We start from the raw sequence: 26,466 nt of genomic DNA on the forward strand, positions 1-26,466 counted from the left end.
GACACAAAGCTGTTAAAAAGCAACAGCATTACCGCCTCCTGCTGGCAGAATCCCCATATAACCGTCTCTTATTTATATTTATATGGTTATATGGTTAGGGGTATAGTTTTTTTAAAATATTTTTTATGCATCACTGTTGTTATTCACAAAGGCCTATAAAACAGGAACATATAACACAATAAAAGTCATAAAAGATACACACAGTGCTACAGTCTATAAAAAACAAACTTCCCTATAAAAACATATCATCTGCCAGCGCTAATAGATTTTTTAAATAAGCAAAGTCTTACTTATTAACTACTAACCAAACATGCTCACCTGCCACTGAACCTCAGAGTTCTTATCTAAGCTTTTGTCTAATCTTCATAAGTACAGCTGTGAATACTGAACCAACAAGACCTGGTTCCACCTTGATAAAGGCTTGATAAAGAATTAAAATGAATAAAATATTAAAGCGGCAGGTATTTGGTGACCATAGAGTTTTTGTGATTGGCTGTTGGCTTCAGTGTGTAGCATATTTGTATAGGCCAAATGCTCTCCTCAGATGAGACAGATGTTTAAATTTACAGTGATTGATTAGTATTTGCTTTATTGCAACCTTCATGTGCTTTCTTTGCATTTTTCTCAGGGTCTATCAGCCAGCCCTGTGTTTGTCATTTCAGCAGCAGAGTAAATTCTATCCCTCAAACTAGTAGAGAAGTTTGTGATCAAATGGTGCAAGAAGGAGACAGTGAGTCTGACGGTTTGTGACATCTGGCCAATGGTGAACATCATGCTCTAAATGCAAGGGTAAAGGTACTATTATATTATTATAATAGTACCTTTTAATAGTACCATACTAGTACCATTATTGTATCATATACTTAGAGTCTACCTGAACACTCAGACAAAGCTCCATGCAACATAAATCAGTCTGTTTTGCAGAGGGTGTAAGCTGGGCAGGAAACATGTATTTTTTAACTAAACAAGATGGTTCAGATGTAAGAAAAAGCAGTGGCTGCTTACTGCAGAGTCACTGGCCTAATCCATCTTCACCTTAGTGTCCTGCCCTGCCCCCACCCTTTCTCTAACTTTAATGCCCCTTAGGCACCTTAATTCTTCCCACTACTTGAAGGATTTTACACGCAGTATAACACAGCACAATCCACTCTGTACCTTTTACTTCAAGTCAAACAGTTTCATTGCACAACTTCAGCACTTTCTTCAAGGTATCATGTGTTTAAGGTTATTGTGGAAATTACACATTGTCTCTGGAGCTCTCTACTGGACATAAGAGGATCAGTCCCCAACTACACTAGTCCAAAACCTGGCATAAATGGGGATAAAGCACCCAATGTAATGTGCCATATCTTTCGTACTTTGAGGCCAGCTTGACTGTAATCATTACCAAATTTTCTGATGCAGGAAGAAATTTGCAACCGTTGAATAAAATAAAAAATCTTGCACCAATGACCCCCCACAGTCACCATTACTCAGCCCACATAGAGCTAAAAAAATACTGTTCAGTGGTGGTTATAAATTACTTACCAGAATAGGACTGTGTTCAGTACACAGATCTTTTAAGCCTTTCTATAGTAAATCAGTGAATATCTAAGCTGATTAGATTGTCATAGTTACAGTATGCCCTGCATAGATCCAGACAGTCACTACCACATTAGTCACATGCCAGCAACAGTCTTGATAATTAAGCATATCAACATGATGTAAGAATAAATTTATATTGTTAGAGAATGAAAAGGCGAGGTCTAAAGATAATACCAGTGATGTCTGTGTTGTATAATGTACTGGTCCTTGTGACTCATCATGGTAACCTATCTTGCTGGGAGGGTTTTATACTGTGACAATGCTTTATTTACTTGAGTAAGAGGGTAAGTAGGAAATTGTGTAAGCATATAACCAGGGTAGTATGACAGTGCAGATCACACTTAAGCAAAACAAAGAATAAAATGTTCGCCTGCTAATTTGTGAATAGCAAAGAAAACACACATTCATATAAAACTGTCAAAGTCATTGGAGAGATGTGTAGATAAATAGCTGAAGTTACAGAAGAAGGTGGGAGAGATAAGAAGCAGGAACTCTAATCGGAAAGAACAAGAGATCGCTTGTAGGCTGAGAACAGGAGGCAGTCATTTACACTGAACATTTTTACTGCAGGAAAGCATCCTACTGGTTGTTGTAATCAGGAAAGAGAAAGTGTGCAATGTCTTAATCTTGTGCAAGAAGTTTTACAAAGCAAGAGAGCTGATAAGAGACATGCAAAGTTTAGGGTTATACGTTATGCTTATGTGTGGGACACAACAGAGAGAAGGAGAATGTTATTTATTGAAAGGGATCTTCTCATTAGGACGACTTAGAACGAAAGGACAATGACAAACTAAAGATATAGAAGGAGCGATGCAACGCAAAACGATGCCAGCTGCTGGCAAACACCAGAAAAAGAAGAAGTAGAAGAATAATTCCAGTAGGTGGCAGTCGAGTACAGTCACGGAAGCGCCCGTTGTTGTACCAGTTCCTTTAAGGATGTCCAAGTTTTGTAGTTCCTGTGTTGTTGACCTGTCAGCCTTGTAGTACAGGCTGTCACTGCTGAGAATTTGTCTGTCCTTCTGGTTGATGCGGTATTTTGACAGCGACACAGAAAATACTGGGACGTTGGACGCACAGGATTGTTCATCTTTACCGTTGTCACTTGTGCTAGCGAACTAGCGAGCTAACGGCTAAAGTTAGCTAATAGGCGGCCAACTTTAAAAGGTAGATTGGTAACTAGCAACTGAGGGTGGCTAGCAGCGTTAGCTAGCTTTCTTGCTTTCAGCCAGCTAGCCTGCTGGCACTGCGAGGGTAGGAAGCCGCCCACTCGTGCAAGGCAGCATTCCGGGAAAAAAAACAGCGAAAGGTAAGCAAGCAGAAACTTCAAACAGATACCTGACGTTAGCTAATGTTGCGAGCCGGGATTTTTAGCCTAGTGAGGTTGGGAATTTCAGTGAGAGGCGAAAAAGTCGGCACAGCGAATTTTTTTTTACTGCTGTACTTCACAACTATTATCACCAAGCCCTTTGTCAGCTGTTGGTGTCTCTCCTGTCAATAGTTGAGGTTAGATGCCTGTTGCACTCTCTGTGTCAACTTTGCATGTGTTTGCAGCCTTACTGAACAGCATTATGACTTCCCAGGGATACTAGACATTGGGAACATTGTGTTAAATGCTGTGTGGATTTCAAAGTGTGGTCGGAGGACCTTTAGTGAGCCGGGCCGGGCCAGGGCCGAGTAACTTCTGTGTTTAAACCTTACTGTACGAGCGAAGACAGCGTTGGATGTGCACACAGTTACTATTCTTAGATTTGACCCGAATTTGAACAGGTAACTTCCTGTAATCAATGATTAATCATTTGAGTCATTTGTGGAACAGTGCTGCAGTCAGTGTCTCATTTCAGTTTTTAATGTGTTTCTGGAAGATATGCAGGTTTAAGCCTGATAGTTGGCTTAAGAAAGATATCGAAAAGTCTCTTTTAGCTTTGAGAACGTAAAGAGAAATAAAGATGATTCTGTACTAGGCTAGCCAAGTATTTATAAAGCAGTTACAAAAAGAGCAACCACTGACCAAAGTGCTGGACAAAGCAATAAAATACAATTTGAATAAAGTTTAAATAAATAAAAGGCTAGAAGGCTAAACTTATAGGGTTAAGGTAATCACTACAAGTTTAATACATTATATTGTTTTCTTGGATTTGCTGAGAAGCATTGTGTTATTTAATCGTTTTACAGGTTTGATCGTGTACCTCATTTGCACAGCACTTATTCACACAGTGTTTGGCACTGGTCCCTTTGTTGCGTTCTTATTATAGCAGTCAGTTTCAGTGACGATGACATGTGCTCTTCATCTAAATCTTCTCTGTCACTGTGTGGGAGCCCTGTAGGACTTCTCAGTCCCAGTGTTCAGCTGGCAGGAGGGGGGCGTTTGTGCAAGTGCCCAGTGTTGGATCAGGTAGCTGTCACCACCAGGAATGTTGAGCTGCCATGTCCTTCACTCATTGTACTGAGTCACAGTTTCATAACTGACACAGCAGCAGATGTCCAGCCGGGGGCTATTATGACCTAATCGCAAGTTAAAAGAAACCTTTTCTTTTGCTTTTCCATTTCTTCTAAATTTATTGTAAAACTTTCAGATAATTAGGTCAGTTGTTAATGCTCTCAAATCTGGATACCAATGTTGAACTTTATTCATATATCACTTTCCAAAAACATAGTTGTGAAGTGCTTTTCATGACACAGCAAAATAGATCACTATTAAAACTTAAAAAGAAAAGTACACACAACTGTAAAAACAAAACAGCGAAAACATGATATGTACTTGAACAGTGTGTGAAATATGACGGGTGAAATAAATATATGCAATAAAGCATCAGGTTTTTTAAGTTTTGGTGTTGTCTGCATGAATTTGTTAGATGAATTTGACATAAAAGTGGTCATAAAGGGAGAACAGATAAAAACTTGTTTAAGACACAACTAGTGTTAAGTAAAAGGATAAATTGGGATTATCCTAAACTATAAACAATGCACATCTACTCTAGTTTAATAATAATATGGAGCTGGATATCTGAGTATGTCTCCTTTAAGGAAGTGCCACGGTTAATCATAAAATCTGAATATCCACTTTAATGATGTGTGGTTTGATGGAATGTGTGGAATGAGGCAGAGCTTCCACCCATAACACTAGCACACTTAGATTATAGACTTGACTTTTTTCCATATTCTGACTGTCGGGGTGGTTGGAACGTCTTTGTTTTGAATGAGTCGTGAAGCTAAATGTCATGTGATGCTAAAGAGTCTCTTTTTTTTGTTACAAGGGCACAGACACACTGCAGACAAGATACAAACACAAGACCTTCCCATATTTGTTCTCTTCTGCATGGTTGATTAATGAACATACACGTATTCGGTTGTCATTTTGGCTATGGATTATTCGTTAATCATTTTTGAAAGCAAGCATTTCTAATGTTTAATAACTTTTATAATGTGAGCTTGTTGGTTTGATAAGAGAAGCCGACCGAAGTCTCATGAGGGGATTATTCATCTTTGCAAGAAGTATTCCTTTATAGCTTCCTCCAAATATCTCAGGCTGTGCCATAAAGTTGTGGAAAGGCATCCAGCAGGCTCTTATGTGTATCACAAAGTCAGCTGAAGTCTATCAGCATAGAGTATAAAAATACGCCTACTTGTGGTGACCTGCTGACACTGGAGAAACGGGGCTGGGTTTAATGTTCCCACATGCGAGGCTAACTTGGTCTCACACGAGGCATCAGATGTAAAGGCTGAATGGGGTTAATGTTCTGTATGTTTAGGAATTAACTATGGTATGTTGGAACAGGTGGTGTTTGCTTGATTTTCACTTGACCTGTATCTCTATGGACGTGAGAATCTGTCATGGTGGTTCATACTGTGTTCTCCCGGTTTCTGGGTCAAAGGTGACTCGGCATATATCACCTGTCATAACACAACAGCTGTATAAATTTACAGTCTGTCCGTGATGTATATTATATTTTGAGTGTGCTTGTGTGCTTTAATTATGTAATACAGTTCCTACCCCCAACATAAAGTGTTACTAATAGGGCTGGGCTATATCATAACGTTCACGGTAATACCGGTGTAATGTTGGGCAACGATAAGAAAATCAAATATCGCGATAGAATATGGGTAAAACGCGCATGCGCAGTGCCTTTGTTTACATACGCACATGGCGGCGATGCAGAATGAGAAGGGCGAAAGTGGATCGTTAAATGAAACTGATGAACCAGAATTGGTTTGTAAAAATGCTGCAACTTCAGTGGTGTGGAACTGGCTTAGCTTTCATCCGTCAGATACACAACAAAGCACTATTTTTGGTAGCGCATGCTAGCGGGCCGTCGTTATTACCGTGTTTTTTGGAAAATACAGCACACTCAATCAATCCTTTGATTTTTCTGAAAATCGACAGTGCCCTTTATAATCCCGTGTGCCTTCTGTATGAATTCTGGTTGTGTTTACTGACCTCGAAACGATTTTATGTGTTACACGGCGCTCGAAAATCTGTCAAATGTTTCAGTACGACTTTGCTAAGCTATGAAGGTGCAATGCTCGATGATTGTCGGAGCATTACGGCTACCGTAGTCAGGCGCCTCGCCGAGTGATACGTACTTTGCTTCAACATAATATTAACGTATTGTGTGTATAACACTCGTTTTAAGTTTTTTGGATATTATACATGGTTATGCTCAGGATATGTCGGCCAATTTCCACTGGAAATGCCTTTTGGTTAAGCTGTCAGCAAGGAATTTGCATTTGCACTGTTAATTTTTTATATAACTTTAATGCACTTAAAAAAAGCTGCTTGTTTAAGTGAAAAAACATTGATGGGTTGTTTTTTTTTTTGCACTAATAAAGTTAAGGAGTTGTAAAGTATTTTGTCTAGCGTCAATTATCGTCAGTTATATCGTTATTGCAAATTTTCAAATGTATATCGTGATAAATATTTTTGGTCATATCGCCCTGCTCTAGTTACTAATTAACCTAGGACATGGAAAAGAGTTGAATGTGAAGTGTGGGGTGTTTAAATTGCACTTGTCTTAACCTTTGACCCAGATGGAGGCCCAAAGCTCCAGCACACTGCTGCTGTCAAGAAAGAGAAGAAGAGATGGCTCCAATGGGGAGGCCGAGGAGGGTGAACGGTTTGGGAAAATCCCCAGGTGTACTGTGGTGAGTCTTTGTGCTTTAACAGCACCGTATTTGCTGTGCAATCTTTGTGCGTAATGCTGTACAAAGTGCACACCAATGCAAAGAGCCCCAAGCAATAATACTGCAGTGTGAGATATCAGCTGATGTTTGCTGAGGAAATGTCATCCGTTCACCCTTGATGTCCACATCAGTTTATGCTGTAAGAGTCCAGGAAAGAGCAATTACATCATTTTAAAGATATGACGACAGTTTTTCTAGTATTTGTGAGGAAATTCATTTAAATAAAAAACAAAAATGCACAATTCATCCTTTATATCATCTCATTCTCCTCCAATGTCTCTTTCAGGGGCTCAGGCACCCTGTACCCTTTGCAGATGAGCTAGAGCCAGCTGATAGTAAAGCTTACAAAAGAGTCAGCATGGAAGAGGCCAAGAGGGGAACACCACGTGAGTCTGAAAGCTTAAATCTCTCACACTTTGATTGCCTCTCTGGTGCCACAGTCTTAAGTAAATTCACAGATGTGGTCAAAATGAAACCATTTGATTCTCTTTGTCCACCTCCTAATATCTTATCTCATTTGTTCGTCCAGCTGAAAGACCTGTGAGGGTCTATGCAGATGGCATCTTTGATCTTTTCCACTCAGGTCACGCCAGAGCCCTCATGCAGGCTAAATGCCTCTTCCCAAATACACATCTCATTGTTGGAGGTAAGTAGGGTTGCCAACCGTCCCTTAAAATACGGAATCGTCCCGTATTTCGAAACAAAAGTACACGTCCCGTATTGAGCTAATAAGGGACGCACTTTGTCCCGTAATACAGTGAGAATCAAAAGTAGTCTATAAATGTTTATGGAATTAACGCCTTGTTTGAAAACATAATTCCCAGCCCCTCTCCTGCTTTGTGACCAATGAGCTGACAGCACACTTATGACAATTCGAGTATGACAATTCAGATTACCGCTTATCTCATTGGTCGAGGAAAGGTCGCTTACGGAGAAAATACCGGAAGACAACAGGTGACCACAACAAGAAGCATGGCCAACAGGGAAACAAACGCCGACACTGCGGTGCAAGTCTCGGACGACAGTACACCTAAAGCTGGGCAAACACTGTGTGATTTTTTTCAGTCACGTTATTCAGCTCCTGCTCAAACTGCACGATTGACTCACAGGGGTTAGAAGTTCATAGGTCACGATGTACTCTCACACTGTACCGCCCGATGCTCTGATGCGACCTGAGTGCTCACACTGTGCCGCCATAAAATGAAGGTTATAACAGAAAATCTGTCGCTCTCTCTGTCTTTCACTCACACAGACACACCACCACCATCAACTTTGCTAAATTGCTAATGAAAAACATGATCAGGCAGCTGTGATTAAGCAGCAGTGTAAATCCAACTATTTTCACGGTTGTTGTGGTCGTGATAATTTTGTGAGGCCACATCGAAAAGGCTCGGATGAGCTTTCCAAAGTTCTACAAGTTGTGCCTCCATCGCTTGTGTCCAGATCACACGCTGCACTGCCGTGCTGCTCCGTCTTTTTCACCGACGTTTACGTGTTTGCGCGCGAGCAGCTGCGGTGACACCCTCACGAGCGATTGATAATCGGGAACTGGTCGTGAGGTGTTAATCACTTCTCGTTACCCAACGTATACTACATGACGCACGATGAAGGCCAAAATCGGTCCGATCACTCAAAAATCGGCTCAAAATGGGCCTAAAACCGCACAGTGTAAGCCCAGCATTAGAGCAGCAATGTTTGTTTCCCTCAGAGAAAGGGAAGAATGGGAAAAGGAAAACACCTGGCTGGAAAAAGTTAATATGGGCATGTGCAGTGAATATCAGCGCTATGTGGCCAGAAGTGTGATAATATAATTTATTTTGTGTAATAAACAACTGCAAGGATAGATGATTACAACAAATTGATGACTAATACATAAAAGTAATACATAGGTGAATAATGATGATGAGTTATGATGCGTAATCATGGGAACAAGTGGGTTTACAAACAGGAGCAGCTGATTAGCATTAGAAAAGCTGAAATAATACCTCAACTGAAGCCAATTGTACTAAATGCACTAAATAGAATAGAATAGAATAGAATTCAACTTTATTGTCATTGCACATGCACAGGTACAGGGCAACGAAATGCAGTTTGCATCCATCCAGAAGTGCTTTAGTGATATAGATATATTACAATATATATTAGCAATAATATAGATATGTGAGTATATTACAGAAATGGGTCTATTATGGTATGTTATAATGTACACGGTATGAAGTATGTTGTGAATATTCTATAACTATAAGTATGTACAGGCTATGAACAGGATATAAATATGAAAAACTATACAGAATATGAAATAAATAACTTTACAGAATCCGAGATATACAGCTATACAGAAATGGGAACTATGCAAGTTGTAAACAGTTGTAGGATTAAAGATTATCGAATGTACAGAATGATTATTTACACAGAGCTATACAGTAGTGCAGTTAAGATAAGTGAGGGTGTAGATAGTTTCTACAGAGGCTATATAAAGTGCTAGTGGTTGTGAGTGGTGGTTCAGTCCATGTTATTATTGTGTTTGAGGGTACAGTTGTCCATTGTGGGTGTGTGTATGTTCAGTCCATGAGTTTAACGTGGGTCAGATGTCAGGAGGCAGAGTTCAGGAGTCTGACAGCTGTGGGGAAGAAGCTGTTCCGGTACCTGGTGGTCTTAGTCCGGAGGCTCCTGTGGCGCCTCCCAGAGGGCAGGAGGGTGAAGAGTCCATGTGATGGGTGACTGGGGTCTTTGATGATTTTCCCAGCCCTTTTCAGACACCGCTTCCTGTAGATGTCTTTTATGGCAGGAAGTGGTGCTCCGGCGATGCGCTGGGCAGTTTTCACAACCCTCTGCAACGCCTTCCGGTCCGAGGCAGAGCAGTTCCCGTACCAGACTGTTATACAGTTGGTCAGGATGCTCTCGATGGTGCAGCGATAGAAGTTCACCAGGATGTCTGAGGACAGGTGGTTCTTCCTCAGAGTCCTCAAGAAGAAGAGGCGCTGGTGAGCCTTCTTGACCAGCTTGGCACTGTTACAAGAATATTTTTCTTTCTATTGTTTTCTATTATTTTAAGTTAAGCAGGACAGAGTTCTTTTAAAGAAAGATTTACTTATATTCTCAAAAGTTAAGCATGACAGGCTTCTGTTTAAGAAAGAGACCTGTTTTATTGTGTTAATGTTGTCATTTTGAGCTAAAAATAAATAGCTAAATGATCATTTGTTTCACATGTGTTGATATCACAAAGAATAGAATATGCATCTACTTAAATCAACTTCAAGTCAAATGGTTAAAAAAATAATTTCACACACAAAAAAAGAGCTAGAAAATTCACCACACTGGGAAGGGTGAAGACAACTGGGTCGCCCGGTCCTGGCCACGAGGTGTCCCTTATTTATTTTTCAGGGAGTTGGCAACCCTAGAGGTAAGCTTGAGTGTGTGTTGCTGCTCTCAGCTGCTGGATGTTGTTCAACAGCTGGATATTCTTTCAGCGTTTCGTTTTTATGCTCTGTGAGCGTACGTCACATTCTGTTCCCAACTGTCTAATAAAATAAGAACAAACAGTGCGGTGGTGTTTTTAATGGCAATGCAATCAGAGATTGTTACATGATGCTCCTTGAACTTTAGTCACAGTAAATCCCTCAGCTGAAGTGTTTGAGTATTTTCTGTCTCTATGGCTTTCCCTTCTGTTTAAATCAGTTTTTCAAAGCCTCTTTTTTTTGTGGAGAAACTTTAAATTTTCACTTCTTTAAATATTTCCTGTCAGTGTGCAGCGATGACCTGACTCACAAGTACAAGGGCTTCACAGTGATGAACGAGGATGAGCGATATGATGCTATCAGACATTGCCGCTATGTGGATGAAGTAGTGCGAAACGCCCCCTGGACGTTAACGCCGGAGTTTCTTGCAAAACATCGTGTGAGTACATGACACAGAATTAAAAACCACGACTAGAAACTTTCAGTCCCTTCACTCAGAACTTGGAGTTAGACTGTAGACATTTTTATAGTGCTAACTTTTTCCCTACTGTTTTGTTTGTTTTATTTTTGTACAGCTTGTAGATCTGAATCTCCCCTTTGTTTATCTGTGTTGCTTGTAATGACCTCTCCAGATTGACTTCGTGGCCCACGACGACATCCCATACTCCTCAGCGGGCAGTGATGATGTTTACAAGCACATTAAAGAAGCTGGTGAGCAACAGCATAATGGAGATTAGGAATGTGGTATGCAGTCAACAAGGATCAAATTGGATAAGTCCAGAAACTCTTATCGCTACAGCTTTTTCTGCTTTCTTTAGGTATGTTTGCACCCACCCAGCGGACAGAGGGCATCTCTACCTCTGACATCATCACTCGCATAGTCCGCGACTATGATGTATATGTCAGGCGCAACCTGCAGCGAGGGTACACAGCCAAGGAGCTCAACGTCAGCTTCATCAATGTACGAAACTTTGCTTTGCTCTAACCGGACGTTAAACAGACAGTGGATGTGTTCGTTAACCTGTCTCCTTTGTCACGTGCACCCTTAACAGGAGAAGAAGTACCATCTCCAGGAACGCGTGGACAAGGTGAAGAAGAAGGTGCGTGACGTAGAGGAGAAGAGCAAGGAGTTTGTCCAGAAGGTGGAGGAGAAGAGCATCGACCTGATTCAGAAATGGGAAGAGAAGTCCAGGGAGTTTATTGGAAACTTCCTGCAGATGTTTGGCCCTGAGGGAGCCTTGGTGAGGATGCTGGTTTTGTTTGGTCTTTAAACACTATTTAATGAGGAATTTGATTGGAAACATGTGCTTTTTGGCAATGTTAAACGTCTGGGAGACTTTTTCACTTGAAAGAAAGGCTTTATAGCCAGTGATGCACACATCTGCGAGGTGAGAGTATTGTTGGTGTAAATGAACAAAGCATAAACACGGTAGAAATGGTGAAGACTAAAATAACATGACTTTGTGATAGTAGGCTTCAGTCACACAGGACTGTAGACCAGTTACTGACAATGTAGGAACCACCAATGTGAGGGGAAAATGCAACTTATGCAAGTGTCTGCTGTGCAGCCGCTCACAGTGACGTGGTATTGTTTTGATACAGGGACACAAAATATCAGTATTTTAATAAATAAATGTAAATACTCTCTGAATACTATGAACAATAGGGCTCATCTTATGCATCACCAACATCAGTTGCCAACTGGTCGGGATTACACATTTTTCCTTAGCGACTAGAGGTTACCAGGGGATGGTTAAGTCATTGATGTCTTTTATCTTTATTTTAGGTTATTAGCTCAGTCGGTTAATTCCATTGTGCTTAATATGTGTGATCTACAAATCAGAACATTTAATTTTGTCCTTCAGTTGTTTGAACTCACAGGCAGGCAAAGATCCAAACTTATTTTCACTTGTCTCGGCCAAGATCTTGCCTGGGACTTTTAAATCTAAGTTTTCAGCTCATAGTTCTGATATCAGGTCGGAGTCCCAAAACACACGTCTTCCCATATGTGACATGATGGTACTGTAGAAATGAAATGCAGTCTTAGTGTTTTTTGATAGTGTCTGGGATTTAAAGCAGAGATATAAACTTGTAACAATGAAAAAAGCCGTCAGCTGGACCATGTGTACTCTGTGTTTTTGTTACCACTGTATGTAGAAAAGTCACACTGACTTAAAATCACACGGCACAGCACATTATTCCTGCATTCAGCTGATTTGATCACCAGCTCATCTGTTCCCGCCTTTGTCTCGCCTCCACAGAAACACATGCTGAAGGAAGGACGTGGCCGCATGTTGCAGGCCATCAGTCCCAGACAAAGCCCCAGCAGCAGCCCCACCCGCGAGGAGCGCTCTCCCTCTCCCACCTTCCGTCTCCCCTTCTTCTCCAAGACCTCCCCGCCCCCCTCACCTCCCCATCACAGTGGGGCCCGCGGATACCTCATCAGCGAGGACGACGACGACGAAGACGACGAGAACTAGACTTCGTTCGCGCTCGCTGCTGTCAGGTCGCAGTCAGCTCTACTAAACTGGTAGCACTGTCGAGTAGCGTGAATTTCATTGAGCTCCTGCTTTAAATGTCTTTTTGTTTTATGGTTTTACTTTGACCTTTAGGACTTCACTGTCATTAAAACAGCCAGGTTTTTTTTTTTTTTTTAAACGGCCAATTTTATCCTATTTGTTCCTGTGTAAGGATCAGTTAAAATTATGGCTGTAGTCACTTGAGTTCTTTACAGGTAAGTTTCATTTATCTTTCACTTTGTTTGCGTTGGGGTTTTTTTTGTGTTGTTTTTTTAGTCACTCACTGTCACAGATATTTCACGCGGTGCACTCGTCTACCACGGTATTATTAAGGTTAGCATTGTATTGCATTAGGAGTGGGTCCCCCCGCCATGGCTTTGACACCAAATTCGGTGTCGGAAAGGTCAGCCGAGGAATCACGAAGACACTGTTGGGTATCTCGGGCTGCAGGTTGTCAGAGCAGGTCAATTAATTGAAGTTTTACGTGCCCTGGCTCATGCAACGGGGCAATTTATATTCTGCTCATACTAACAAAACAAAGACCTGGCTCTTTTTTTTTATTTCTCATTGTTAAAATAACCAGGAAACTCCAGATCCTGTGTGAGCTGAATCTGAGAGTACACTTGTTCTACTAAACAGCAGCGTTTTTCCAATGTGTGTGTGTGTGTGTGTGTGTGTGCGCGCGCCTGCCTGCCTGCAATTGGGCCTGTTTTTGTCAGTGTATGCGCATGTTCGTGTGTCAAAGCTCTTAAATTGGCATGTTTGAAACGTGTTCTGTCAATATTTGCCACCTGTTTACAGATCTGGTGTAAGCTACGACTTTAATGCATATAGTAATAAATTTGCTTTTAAATCGTGTCTGCAGACGGGAAATCGGTCTTTGAAAGACTAGTTTGGGACTAGACGCCTTTCAGTGGCGTAAACAGAGGAACAGCAACAGTTTAGATGTTGATGTAGATACTTAAATGCTTATTTTTGTAGATTTTGTTTTTCACCTGTGCTGCTTCATTTTGAGCAGATAATCAACATGAGCAGCGGTGGAAAAAGTAAAATACACAACAGTCTGGTTGCCCATCTTTACAAATAAGTATTCATAAGCACAAAACAGGTTTCTTTGCTGAATAAAGCCTCCTAATGGGAAGCACACTAACACAGCAAATCATTAAAACTTAAGGCTGGGCTTGTGTGCACCACACTTATGTAGCTACCTCCCTCCCTGAACTGATTGTTTCCGAAGACGAGCACAAAGTATGGGCATAAGGTTTCCTTTCTAAACAGAGCCATTGTCCCTGCACTGAAGCAATGTGACTTGCTCAAATATTTAAGTCCAGCCTCTGTGTGTGTTATGTCCTGTATCTTTGGGGATAAATCGTGTTTTTTTTTTTCCCTCCCCTCCTCTGTAACTGTGACTGAAACATCACAGGATATCTGAAGATGTAACGCAATACTGTTAAGATGACGCTAATATAAATGTTGACAGATGTCGATTGATATGCTCTAGGCTTGTTGTGGGTGAAATCTTAATTGGAACTTGAGGGAAACAGCTGAACAGGACTTGAGTACTCACCCTGCATTATTCCTTGAGGAAATCCAGCCTAGTCTTTGGTGCTGAGCTAGTTTTGGGAAGCCTCGCTTTGTTTCTTCTGGAAGCTTTTCCATTAAAAAAAAATAAAATCAGTGAACTTCTCATTAAGAGCAAATCCACCTACAAGGTGGTGGAGGCTCGAGTGGCAAGCCAAGCCAATAATAGCCACTATTAATAAGAGGCATGTAAATGTTTTAACAGGAAGTGTTTTTAATCATGTTATTTTGCTGTTTGGGGCAATTTTGTTTTATGTCCTGTATGTAGAGAAAGAGCAAGGCAGTAAAAATGTATTAAAATTGTTGGCCAAAGCATTTCTGGATCATGAGCCATCATTTGTCTTTCAGTATTTTCCATGTTAACTGGATTCTTTGGCATTGTATATAACCTGCTCCTGTTACAAAATCTGCTGTTCCCACAAAGAAGCACATCCTTATTTCAAACAATGAGAAAAGGAAACTGGTACAATAGAATTCAGACAGCCTAAAATAACATCAAATGAAAACAAACAGGTGGGTTTGGTTACAGAGTCAGATTTAATTGGACAGAACGGTCACCAGGGCTACAAACATGAAGAAGCAGACAGGTGCAAAGCAAACGCCAGGGGGAGACCTCACCTCACTGCAAACACGTCTAGGGCCTCGTCTTTGAATCCCAAAGAAAACCAAGTGTGCCAAAGTTAAATTTGGGTGTGAATTTGGGTCACGACTTGCTTATCATGATGATGGTCAAGCTTAAAAACTGTCTGGAATGTTCCCTTATGTTTTAACTTCACTGACTGAATGCCAGGGAAAAAAGTGAGGGAGAAGTAGTGGAAAAATACCAGGGAAATCTATCAAAAAAACAAAAGGCTTGCACATCATTTCTGCTCTGCCTGCTTTTGAGATCCGAATGAGCACTCCTGAAAGCACGGATCACATATCAGTCAATTCATTCAAAAGGGTAGATTCTACTGAGAGACGTTTGTATACAGGAACTACATCAGGATTCATTTTAAACCACAACAGCTACTAATCATCTTAGCAGGGATAACTCGAAGATTTGGGACTTCTAAGTGTTGAGTAGATAGTGGAACAATAACACTGAATAAACACAACAGGGGGGGAAGGAGGGGGGGGGACCCTTCAAGCCTCTAGTTCGCTCCCCCGGACACTCCCGCATCACTCGTCTTTTTCTTTCAGACACCGGCTGGTTCATGTTTACTCATCACAACGAGATATATACGATACAATGGTTCACATTTTGCATATATCTGTGCATTATAACATATTTACTTTTTTTTTCTTTGACAATGTAAATTTCAATCTTCAACACCTAGTTAGGGAGAGGTGGGAGGGGGTGAGAGAGAAGTGATAAGGGTTGTGGGAGGAAGAGGAAGGAAAAGGAGGGGGGGAAAAAAAAAATCTTAACAGGATAGATGGGAGGGGAAGTGGTGAGTTTGCTGCCTGGCAGGGGGGAGGTACAACTTTAGCAGCGGGTTTCATAGATTCCAGAGCGGCCGATGTACCGCACCCATTTGATGACATCATGGTCACTGTAGTTGAGCTTGGACTCAAACACCTTCAAGTAGCGCACCTTCAGGCCGGATGGCGCAAAAGGAACCTGCAGGGACAAAGGAGGAATGTTACAAACGTGCCAAAACATGCAAGGTGTAGGTCGCGGGTTCTTGCAACAGGAAGTGTATTTATGTGGAAATAGTAAGCAGGAAGTGATTTGCATGGAAGATAGTAGGATTTAATCCAAAGTCCATTTTTATGGCTAGCAGCTCTATAATAAGGTCCACTTAGCATTCAGAAAAGTAAGGCTCATGCGCCACTCCAGTGAGCAATCTCACCTCAAAGTTCATAGAGATGGGAGGCCTGGCCCATTTCTTCTTATCGTTGGTTGGCAGAAGCTCAATCTCTGCACTGATCTGAGACTCCTTCATCCCAGCCATCCGTTTGATCCTAAACAAGCACAGAGAGAGATGTGAGACATTGCATTTTCACTCCAAAAAAAAAAAAAAAAAAAAAAAGAGGGAAAAAAGGAAAAACAAAGAAAATATGAGGTTGTTAATCATCAACTTTTCAGAGAACATAAAAGCAAATTTGCTTTTCCCATGTGCAGCAAAGTTGATACTCACTTCCAGACAATGGCGTTCTCACTGGCCTTGTACTTGGCTTTTCCTTTCATACAAATCACCTGCACACCGCTAGTATTGAGGGGTGTTGGGATACGCACCTGAGGAGCGACGATAAAACAATAAATAATTAGAGCAGGTAAACTTTTGACCCATAACTGCACATTTTCTCTGATTTAAGTTCTTAGAATTTAAAACGTATTTTCCTAACATCTTCTGCATTTCTGAGTAAAACGCTACATGTTGAGTGTAACATGAAAAAAAAAACAAAAACAAAACAAAACCAAAAAAAAAAAAAAAACAGCTGACCTCAATCTTCTGAGCCAGCAGTGATGGTTTGAAGTTGGACTTGATGACCACTTTCACCTCCAGTTTGGTGCGGCCCACCTCCCTGACTAGAGGAATAACTCGGAACGGCAGGATGATGTCCTTTGTAGTGCGATATCTGCAAGAAATAGCATGAGAAGAAACGGTGTAAATTAGTAAAGCAGAAACAAGCCTAGTCAGTATCTTCAGTGTTCATCCATGCCAATTAATGATGCTTTTAATGTCATTAGAGCCAAACAATTTCTCATGGCTTCACAATAAAAAAGAAGCTAAAAAAGAAAGAAAATTTTCATCTACTGACCTCATAAGCTCATACTCTCCATCAGGGGGGATGAAGCTGATGCTACGCTCAGAGTCAAACTTACTGAGGCGCACACACTGGTGGAAGGTGCAGTCATCGATGGCTATGGACTGCTTCCCACTACCAGGAAAGAAAACACATCAGACACCACATGAGATGAAAGAACAGTCCACCTGTTTATTACTAAAAACGTACAGGAAAAACAAAAAAAGGTCCCAGTCTCCAAAAGCTAAAACTACAACTTTCCCTCAATTAAGGTTTATCATATGACTACACAAAGGGACACAACTGCTTAGTACCAAGACATGTGCACCTGGTTGAGGTTAATGTCATTATTCTGCACTTAAAACAAATCAGTCACTGTTAGGTGTTTGGGTAAAGGATTAGATGTCAAGCAGGTAGGTGTGGGTGCAAAAAACAAACAAACAATTCTACCAAAAGAGGGAAAGCAACCACCAGGCAGCACACTCAAAAGTTAAAGACGTGTTTTGTTTGTGTTGACTGTGTGGGGAGCAACAGTGCATGAGATGTACAAATTCTTAATTTGCTAAAGGGCTGAGATGAGACGGGAGCTGGTGTGAGTGTGCGTTGAGGTGGCAGAGGGTGAGGACACTTGTCAGTACAGTACCTTCCTCCCCCTAAATCACTGAGGTACAGCACATAGAAAAGAAAGAGAGGGAAAGAAAGAGATGCATCCAAAGGAAAGAAAAACGAAAAAGAAATTGTAAACCCTGTGTCGTTGCAAGCAAGACAATATTAACACAGACAAGCATAACTTAGGGCTTTTAAAACTTGGACAATGACATTTCCTGTTGTGGTTTTAAAAATAAAATGCATATCACTCACCTCTTCCCTGCATCATCAGAAGCTCCTCCCTTGCCCTGCTTGTCGATGACGATCTTGTCGTTCATGCCAAATTTGCACTCGGGCATTCCACTCAGGTAGCTCTTCATCACGACTCGGCCGGACACGTGAGCACTCAGGACCTGCCCTGTATGGGAATGCTTATGTTAGGCAAAGACATCACATGAAGCTCAAACTGTTTTATTTGTGGGATCTAATGCTGCTCAATATTAAACTCTTACTTAGAAATTTATGTCTCAAGTATGAAAACAACTAGCAGTGTTATCACAAGTTTAGAATTTATCACTTTCAAAATAAAATACATGCATTTCCAAGACAACAGTAGAACCTCTAAACATGTTTTCTGAGTAATCGTTGTAAACATAAGGACCCATGTTTTGGAAATTTGTAACTGAGACACCCATAATCATCTCAATCATGAGTTGCAACTGTAAACGTTAATACCTACTGCTGCTGGGGAAAAATGTCTGATATGAGACAAGAAGACAAAAACAAAAATCTGCTTTATTGTTTTGAATTTGCATGATTTGAACGAGAAATTTACAGAAAGACAGTGCACACTTTATTTTCATTTTCACTTTTTCTAAAGGCGCCATAAACGCACCTTGTGGTGACATAAGCAGGTTAACGCTTTCCAGTACATCCAGGAAGAGCTCATTGCGGCGATACTTGATGCCCTCGCGACGCCAGCCAATCTGCCCCGTCACCTGGCTGGTGATCTGAGACTGCTCCTCTTTTGTCTGAGAAACAGGGAGGGAAAATGTATCACTACTAACAAAAGTCAAAAGGGGATCATCAGCTCAGATTACCAGCATGGATCAACACATTTTCAGTATGCCGTTACCTGGTGCTGAAGTGTCCAAAGGTTGCAGTTGAGGGAAAACAATGAGACAAAAACAAAACAAACAAACAAAAAGAAGAAAATTATTTACATTTTAAAGCAGTGGTCAGCAAGTTTCATTTTATACATTTTATTTTAGTATCGTGACACTGATTAACCGCTAACCCTCTATTTATTTTTCCTACATGACAAGTGGATATGCACTTTTTCATTTCTAGTGTTTCATATTGTGACACCGACAGTCTGGGAAATGGAGAGTGTACCCTTGTTCTGTCAGAGAGGGAGCATTCATTTATACTGACCTGTCCCTTAATGCCCTGCTGGGTTATGAAGGTCTTCAGCGCCCCAGTCTCTGAGTTCTGGGGGTAGCCAAAGTCCAGGATCTCTGTATGAACAAACACATAGCTTGTTGGGTAAGAAGGGAAAACTAGGACATGTAGGGCCAAACACAACCTGTTGACTCTGCCTTGACTTTAACCTGGACACAAACATAGTGAACAGACTAAAGCAGTGACCTCTTTTCCCAAAAATAAAACTATTTACACTCTACCATAACAGAAAAAAATATGTACATATTTAGAAAATTTAACTGATCTCTCACTTGAGCGCTTGTCATCACCTACCATCCAGCAGCTCATAGATGAGCACAAAGTTGTTCTTGATGTTCTCCTCGCTGATCTTGCCGAAGTATGCGGTCATGACGTCACACATTTTGTAAAGGAACTCAAACACCATGGCGGCGTTGACATTTTGCTTGGTGACGGCTGCCAACCAGATGTTGGAGCGCTTCACGTGGAAGAAACTGGTGCGGGCAATATTGGTTACCGGCGATCGAACCTGCTGCCTGGCGTGGATCACGTTCACGCGGAACGCATCCACAGCATTACGCCTAAGATGCAAGGACGAAAGATAGAAAGAGGAGAGGAAGTTGAGATAATTGTTTACAACAGTGTGACATCATGTGAAAGTACTCCTGCAGTTTAACTACAAGTTAAGCTCAGCCCAGACTCATAACAAACAACTTCTTAATACCTCAGGAACATATATATTCATTGAATAGATACCAGTTACCACAAACACATTCAACCAACAGAAAGGGGGCATGTTAAGTTGGTGTTGTTTTGTGTAAAGTGGGATAATTACCATGAAGAGACAACTGAGACATCAACGCAACAATGTCATAATTAACTCAACTTTATAGGAACAAAAAAAAAAACTAACTAAATCACACAGCTAATCTTGCACAATCTGATCTTTGTTTTAATGTCTTTTTATTAAGGCAGAGAGGAAAAAAAGAGCAAAATAATCTGAATTGCATTCTACATTAAGTATACTGTAGCTTATTGCCGAAACTCAACCATGATTAACATGGATTTATAGATGACAGGGCTCTGTATGAGGGATGCAGCAAGTTCTGACAAGAATTTGCAAATCCCACTGTCCCAGGAACATCTTCAGGGCCTTTTCCAGCCACGATCTCCCACCTTTACAAACCCCAAAATAAGTAGATAAGAGAGTATCTCCTAACCAGGCAACATTGCAAATAAGCCTTTCAAACACTGATGTTCTACTTTTCTACTGTACAACAGCATGAAGGTTGTTCGATTTGAGTATATTTGCATATCCCCAAATAAAAAGCTGAACTCTAATGATGCCCAGCGCTGCGGTTAAGAGCTGCCTGTCAAATACAGGCCATGTAAAAATAAATGAATGATAACTAAACGCAATCTTGTCTTGTTGCTGCTGCATATACAAGAAAATGTTTCACTTAAACAACAAAAAACCAAACAAAAAACTCTTAAGGAATGAAGGGTTTGTAAAACGTTCTAAATGCGGAAGGGTTATAAGAAATGCGAGTATGTACTGTGGCATACTGACGCGGCATGTCGGAGAAATTCTAAGTCTGCAATTGTAGAGCTTATTGATGTAGATGCTAAAAAAAAAAAAAGTTTGTTGGCTAATGTTAACTTTGCCTCATGACTTATTTCATGTTTAATAAGCAAAGCTGTGACAGCATGAGTGCAGTGGGTAGCAGGTTTAATCATCATCTGCGTGTTAACACAAATACGTGTGCTCAGAGCAATAGCCTACTATTTGACAAAAACAACCATGTATAGAAACTCCAGTCACTACTCACTTCCATAACCACAGTGTAATGTAATAACTACTGGGGCAAACAGGAACACATGAGAACAATGCGTTTTAGCATGACAGTTGCACTGAACAAACAGAGGGAGTTAGGCCTGTGTTTGGCAGTCTTATTTCTGCTTTCTTATGCATTTGAAGTACATAAATGCCCCATCCACTGTTTGAGGAAATAAAATGGGGAGGACTACTTTTGCAATTCAAATGTAGCGAATTCCAATTACATCAACTGTCAATTCACCCAGATCACAGTGTATTGAACAGCAGCTATTAACTAGACGTTCCACCTTATTAGATCAGCTTCAGATTTAAATCATTCCATCTATTAAAATTTATACACAAAAATCATTGGTAACATCTACAAAAATGCCATTAGATTATTTAAAATGATTTGTTCAATTTATCTGAAGGGAAGAAAAAACAATAATTAGGGCAAAGGATCAGAGGACTATCTAATCATGCTCAGACTACATGCTTAGGCATCAGCAGAACTGACTGTGAGCAAGACTATTCACTGAAGTGGCCAAGTTCTTTGGCTATGACTGATTTGCTGTTATATTTCAGTATATGGCGGTTTATTTACCACTGTAATGGCATGACGGGTGACTCATGCTTGGAGAAAGTATCAGGAGTCTGACTGTGGAGTCAATGGGCATGCACTTTAGGGGATCATGGGGTCATTGATTGGTGGCCATGAGAAGGAGAGGTCATGCTTTAGAGGCTCGAGCATCTCTTACCTATTCCTACAGGGGCCAAGATGAACAGATGGAGGAAAATGGTGATACAGAGGATAGAGAGGAGACACGAATGAAGTAAAAGGACACGAGAGACAAAAATGCACAAGAGACATTTTCGTGCATCATGTAGACAGAGTGAGTAACATGGTGGTATTATGATGCCATCACTATAGCTGCATATGTTGGGAAAAGGTCAACAGTATCATACTGCTCCTTAATCTAGTGCTTTACAACACAACAGCATGGCAAGTGAAAGATTATTTATGCCACTGCATTACCGAATTGTTATTTCAAGAAAACCAAGTTGCATGACAGCTTCAACTAAAAACTCAGTTCATAATGTAGCTGTCAAAACAACAATACTGAGCAAAGCACCATGTCTGGTTTACCCTGCATTCTGCAACAGTGAGGATCACCAATAGCAACCGATGCTGATGAGTTCACACATCAAAGATAAAGGACGAAATGTGCAAGCAAGAACATGACATTAGAATTTTCTCCGGCCTTTTTCCCCCCTGTAAGCGTAATACGAAGTCAATACCTTTCCTTATTCACTGCCATTCTGTAGGACACGCAGCGCTGCGTTTCAGAAAGCACAACAAGCAGCTGTGTTTGTGCTACAGCTGACAAGGAAGGAGCAACCATGAAAAATAAAGAAAACTATTACTTTACTGATCCTGCTAAAAACAGCACAGAATGAATATACAGATCCCTGCATGAAGCCAACTCAGACCATTAAGTGGTGTCTGAGTGGCTCAGTTTTTCGAGGCAACAGGTCATAATGAACAGTTCTGCAATGCAGCACACTGCTTGCTATTCAACCCATTTTCTCCCCGACTGTGTTTGTGGTGTCACCATGCCTTCAATAATTAAGATTAAATGTTAAAAAAGGTCAAAAATGTATCTCTTCACCCCAAAACAGGAGATTACGAGTGTATCAGTTCATACACTTATCCCTCTACAGCTTGTCAACCTTCACTGTGTAAATCTACAAGGGCCTGATCTGCCAGTCCTGGAAAAGAGCCTACTTGGACTTCAAAACAGTCAATGAATGTGAATACACAGAATTTAATAGGCAAATTTAGCTATTTTCATTGGTGACTCTTTCTCAGTCTAACTCTGTAGAGCTAAATATGATACTACAAGCACTCAGCCAAGTCATACCAGACGTTAAACAGCTCTTAGTACAAAATATATGTCATCCCAGGTGGCCCGGTGTGAGAACTGAGCGTGTATTTGTACACCAAAGTGCTGCATGCTGCCTGATGGATGAAGAGCATCACCCAGGCATTGCTACCGAAATCAAACAGAGTAGGACAGCGAAAACACATTTCAAGCAGACCATCTCCTGCTGTGTTACAAATATACGATCAGGCAACTGTGGCTGCCTGACGTAATTTTACATGTATTATCTAGGGTGTTTAAATTGAGAAGAAGAAGGAGGAGATGTGGCCAAATCTTCTGGCTACCAAGCAGAGCCCTTACATGGCACATTTGAAACCATGTAGGCAACCTGACACCTTCATGGACATTATTACAACGTGGTGAATATACTGTCAAAGGTTTCTCTTTACAACTGGCTTAAAACTGCTGTTTTAAGCCAGGATAAGTTATGGTCGTCCAATTTGCTTTGTAAAGGCTTTCACATAGAAAAAAACTTTTTTCCTGGTATATATGTTCCACCCCTAATATGAGAATCAAACTTACTTTCTGTGATTTTACAGAGAGTAAGTTTGAGGAGGGAGAACATGAACTCACAAATGAGCTATGCAGTAGTAACAGATCTGACCTGATATGCCTAGAGTCACACTTTATGTCTGTATAACAGTTTTCCACAAAATTTGCAAAATACATTTCAAATTGGGACTCCATGTTTGGATTAATTAAGGATTTTTAAGCAATCTACAGCACGAATTTCTTCATGGCTTTTGTTTTCCTAACATGTGCTAGATTTAACTGACCTTATGTATTGTTATAAGCAGCGAACATTTCAGTTCAGCACACATCAGATATTATGCATTCGGTTTAAGACATTTCCTGACCCCAGAGAGTAACCTTCTGTTTGATTGAAGACTTTAAAGTTAAAATATGTGATCACTGACTAGTAAATGAACGTCTACAGGATATTAAGCAATCTTTATGGGGAGGAAAAGAAGGCTTCCTCTCTCTACCTTTCTGCCACATGGTAAGAATTAATAACTTGCGTCTTCAAGGGAGAGTCGACAGTGAATCAATTTGGAAAAGCTTTTCCCTCAGCTGCACTTAACCTTTTTAAAAACAAGGTGTGGTTGGATAAGCTTGAGTGAACCAAATGATTACCTCAGACAATATGGAAAAAGAATAACTTTTCCCTCTCAATTATTCTTCTCTGTATTTAGTCACTTATAAACAAAGTCTGTAATAAATATTTTTTTATCCATACATACACATTTGATTATTTAAAAAAAAAAAAAAAAAAAAGTACTACACAGAGGCAGTAACACTACTCTAAATTTAATCCTGGTGCAGGTTTGTATTTGGTCAACAACAGGAAAGACACGTGTGAACTTAGCCAAGAAGAGACATAATCCTCTCTCATCCTGGATCAACTGCAGGCTCTCCACCCACACTGCATCAGGACCTTCTCAGTGATCTGGAGTGTCTCAAAATCTGGGAACATTAGAGCAGGGTTTCTCTCAATTGAACATACCCTATGTCATCTCGGTAAACTCGGGAGATGAGGACCTCCCCCTTGTGGTTGTAGATGAACAGTCCTCCAATCATCGTGGCTGCTCTTCAATCCCAACCTGCCATGGTGAAACCAAAGCCCTCCTGAGAAAAGACAGAAATGAAGACAGGATATGTGGGAAGGAAAAGGAGGAAGAGAAGTAGAGAAGTGAAAGCAGCAAAAAAAAAAAAAAAGAAAAAGTGAGGGAGTAAGCAATAGTACAGAGAGGCATTTGTCCCTCACATCCGCTTTTTCTGTCCTTCTCACTCTCTCTCTCTCTCTCTCACACACACACACACACTAAAGCCAGATGGATACATCCTGCAGCTGCACCACTGTGGTGACTCAATTTTCCTGTAAGACACGCACACATGCATACATTATTTACTCCGTACAGGCTAAAAACCACTGCAACTACTCTCACCACAGACAGTTCCCCGTTTTCTTCTAAAGTAAATAAGATTATTGACGAGAGATTAGCAGCTACCAATCTGACGCCGGATGCCACCAGACAGCCAGCTAAAAATCTGATGGCCTAACTAAAGTGTCGTCTTACATGTGTTGTCCGAATCGGGTTATATTCTAAAATTAAAACATATCATCAAAAATATTCTAAAGACATTTTTGTCGTTTGGTATTTAATTCTTGCAGAAATGTGCCCTCCTTAAAGAATGAAGATTCTGGAAAACAGAGGATGAAGGACATGCCTGACATTCCTCGAAGATAGAATCCAGACAATTTACACACACAACAGCATTCAGAGGAAAACCACCGCACAGATATAAGCCCGCAAGTGAGAAAATATCTCCTCGTTAAAGCACCGCCGAGTCGTGACAGAATAAACCTCGCACAGAAGCCGAGGGGTTTAATCGCCCATTTATCGGCGAAGTCAAGATGTCTGCTCACTCGGGCCATTTCCTAACGTTCATACATTTTTCATATTTTTCATTTTTTCCCTCGGCCACCGCGCGGTCGGTTAGCTACCATTTTTTTTGTCTTAAATATTATTAAGTGGCTTGACTGTGGTTAGAGGCTTGACCTTCAACTAAGATCGAAGTGATGGAGAATACACCGAGTGAGATATAAGCTAGCTAATTTAGCTCACGATAGCGGGCTAGCTGGCGGTGATATTCAGCGAACCGGAGTCGAGCCGTGCAGAATTTTAAATGGACTTCCGGTCAAAAGAAAACCAGTCAATTTGACGGGACCTTAAAGAGAACCATTAACTATCATCGACAACTTACGAGTTAGCCATGCAAATATACATCACGGGTTATTCAACAATGTTGGGTAATATATAACGTAATAAGAGATATTAACAAGGGGGCCCTTGCTTGCTTTTAATTTGAAGGAAAGACGAGTCCTTTCCGTTATCAGTCTAGTTACTGCTAATGGATTGATGTTAGCTAGCGCCACTGCGGCTAATGTTGCTACGTTAGCATCGCTCACGAATGAAACCGTTTCACCGGCTTTGCGTAAAGGTTTCCGGACTACAGTTACCCTAATTAACGAAAAAACTGCAGTCCTTTCGTCTTTAGTGACCTTACCCTAGTTCTCTCAAGAACGCCACCAGTCTTTTGCCTCTCCGTTCGGCCTCGGATAGCTTATGTCAGGATCCAGTAGGTTCCCAGTTCACACGCCCGCTAATTCCGCTCCTTCCTCCTGGTCCTCTGATAGCTGTCAGCTGACCCGCCGTCCTTACGCACAGCCGTTCCGCCGTGACAGGAAAAGGCGCGGCTGGAAAGATGTGTAAACCGCACCCAGGCCTCGATACGATAAGCGACATGGGTTACTGGCCAGTTATTCCGTAAAACATTTCACGTTTTACGGGAGATAATGGTTATGTTTAATAACCGGAAAGTGCGCTAGAATTGCGCTCACATGTATTTGTACTTGTTAAACATCGACAATTTCTCATTGGCTCCAGGAAGTTTAAGAAAGAAAAAAAAACAGTATTGCATTTTGTTTATTTTTTCCATGGTGGTAGTATGGGTGGTCTTGTTCTACCCTGTCCTGCAGAGTCAACTTCAATTTTATTTTCCAAACTAAACCGAATCGCCTCTCAACAGGAGTTTCCGCCTCAAACCACAGGGAACGTTTTGCA

The 26,466-nt window shown here is 40.9% G+C and overlaps 2 protein-coding genes across 2 annotated transcripts; one reads left to right on the forward strand and one right to left on the reverse strand.

Annotated features, from left to right (window-relative positions):
- Positions 1-2,478: 2,478 nt before the first annotated feature.
- On the forward strand, positions 2,479-14,635 carry pcyt1aa (phosphate cytidylyltransferase 1A, choline a). Its single transcript, XM_085254640.1, has 9 exons — positions 2,479-2,890; positions 6,610-6,723; positions 7,049-7,148; positions 7,292-7,408; positions 10,508-10,659; positions 10,853-10,931; positions 11,039-11,181; positions 11,273-11,461; positions 12,482-14,635. The coding sequence occupies exons 2-9, from the start codon at positions 6,610-6,612 to the stop codon at positions 12,698-12,700; spliced, it is 1,113 nt and encodes a 370-aa protein (XP_085110766.1). The 5' UTR covers positions 2,479-2,890; the 3' UTR covers positions 12,701-14,635.
- A 203-nt stretch (positions 14,636-14,838) lies between these two features.
- On the reverse strand, positions 14,839-26,060 carry LOC146553808 (AP-2 complex subunit mu-A-like). The gene is made up of 13 exons (XM_085254641.1): positions 25,910-26,060; positions 24,345-24,466; positions 19,397-19,662; positions 19,076-19,158; positions 18,777-18,782; positions 18,537-18,672; positions 17,915-18,059; positions 17,697-17,714; positions 17,069-17,188; positions 16,750-16,885; positions 16,444-16,541; positions 16,156-16,267; positions 14,839-15,923 (listed from the first exon to the last, which is right to left on the reverse strand). The coding sequence occupies exons 2-13, from the start codon at positions 24,416-24,418 to the stop codon at positions 15,789-15,791; spliced, it is 1,329 nt and encodes a 442-aa protein (XP_085110767.1). The 5' UTR covers positions 24,419-24,466; positions 25,910-26,060; the 3' UTR covers positions 14,839-15,788.
- Positions 26,061-26,466: the final 406 nt, after the last annotated feature.

This window comes from Mchenga conophoros, linkage group LG18 (genome assembly GCF_057382185.1).
Source record: "Mchenga conophoros isolate Kocher_MC1m ecotype Shallow Benthic linkage group LG18, M_conophoros_male_GT1.1, whole genome shotgun sequence".
In the NCBI taxonomy this organism is placed as follows: Eukaryota; Metazoa; Chordata; class Actinopteri; order Cichliformes; family Cichlidae; genus Mchenga; species Mchenga conophoros.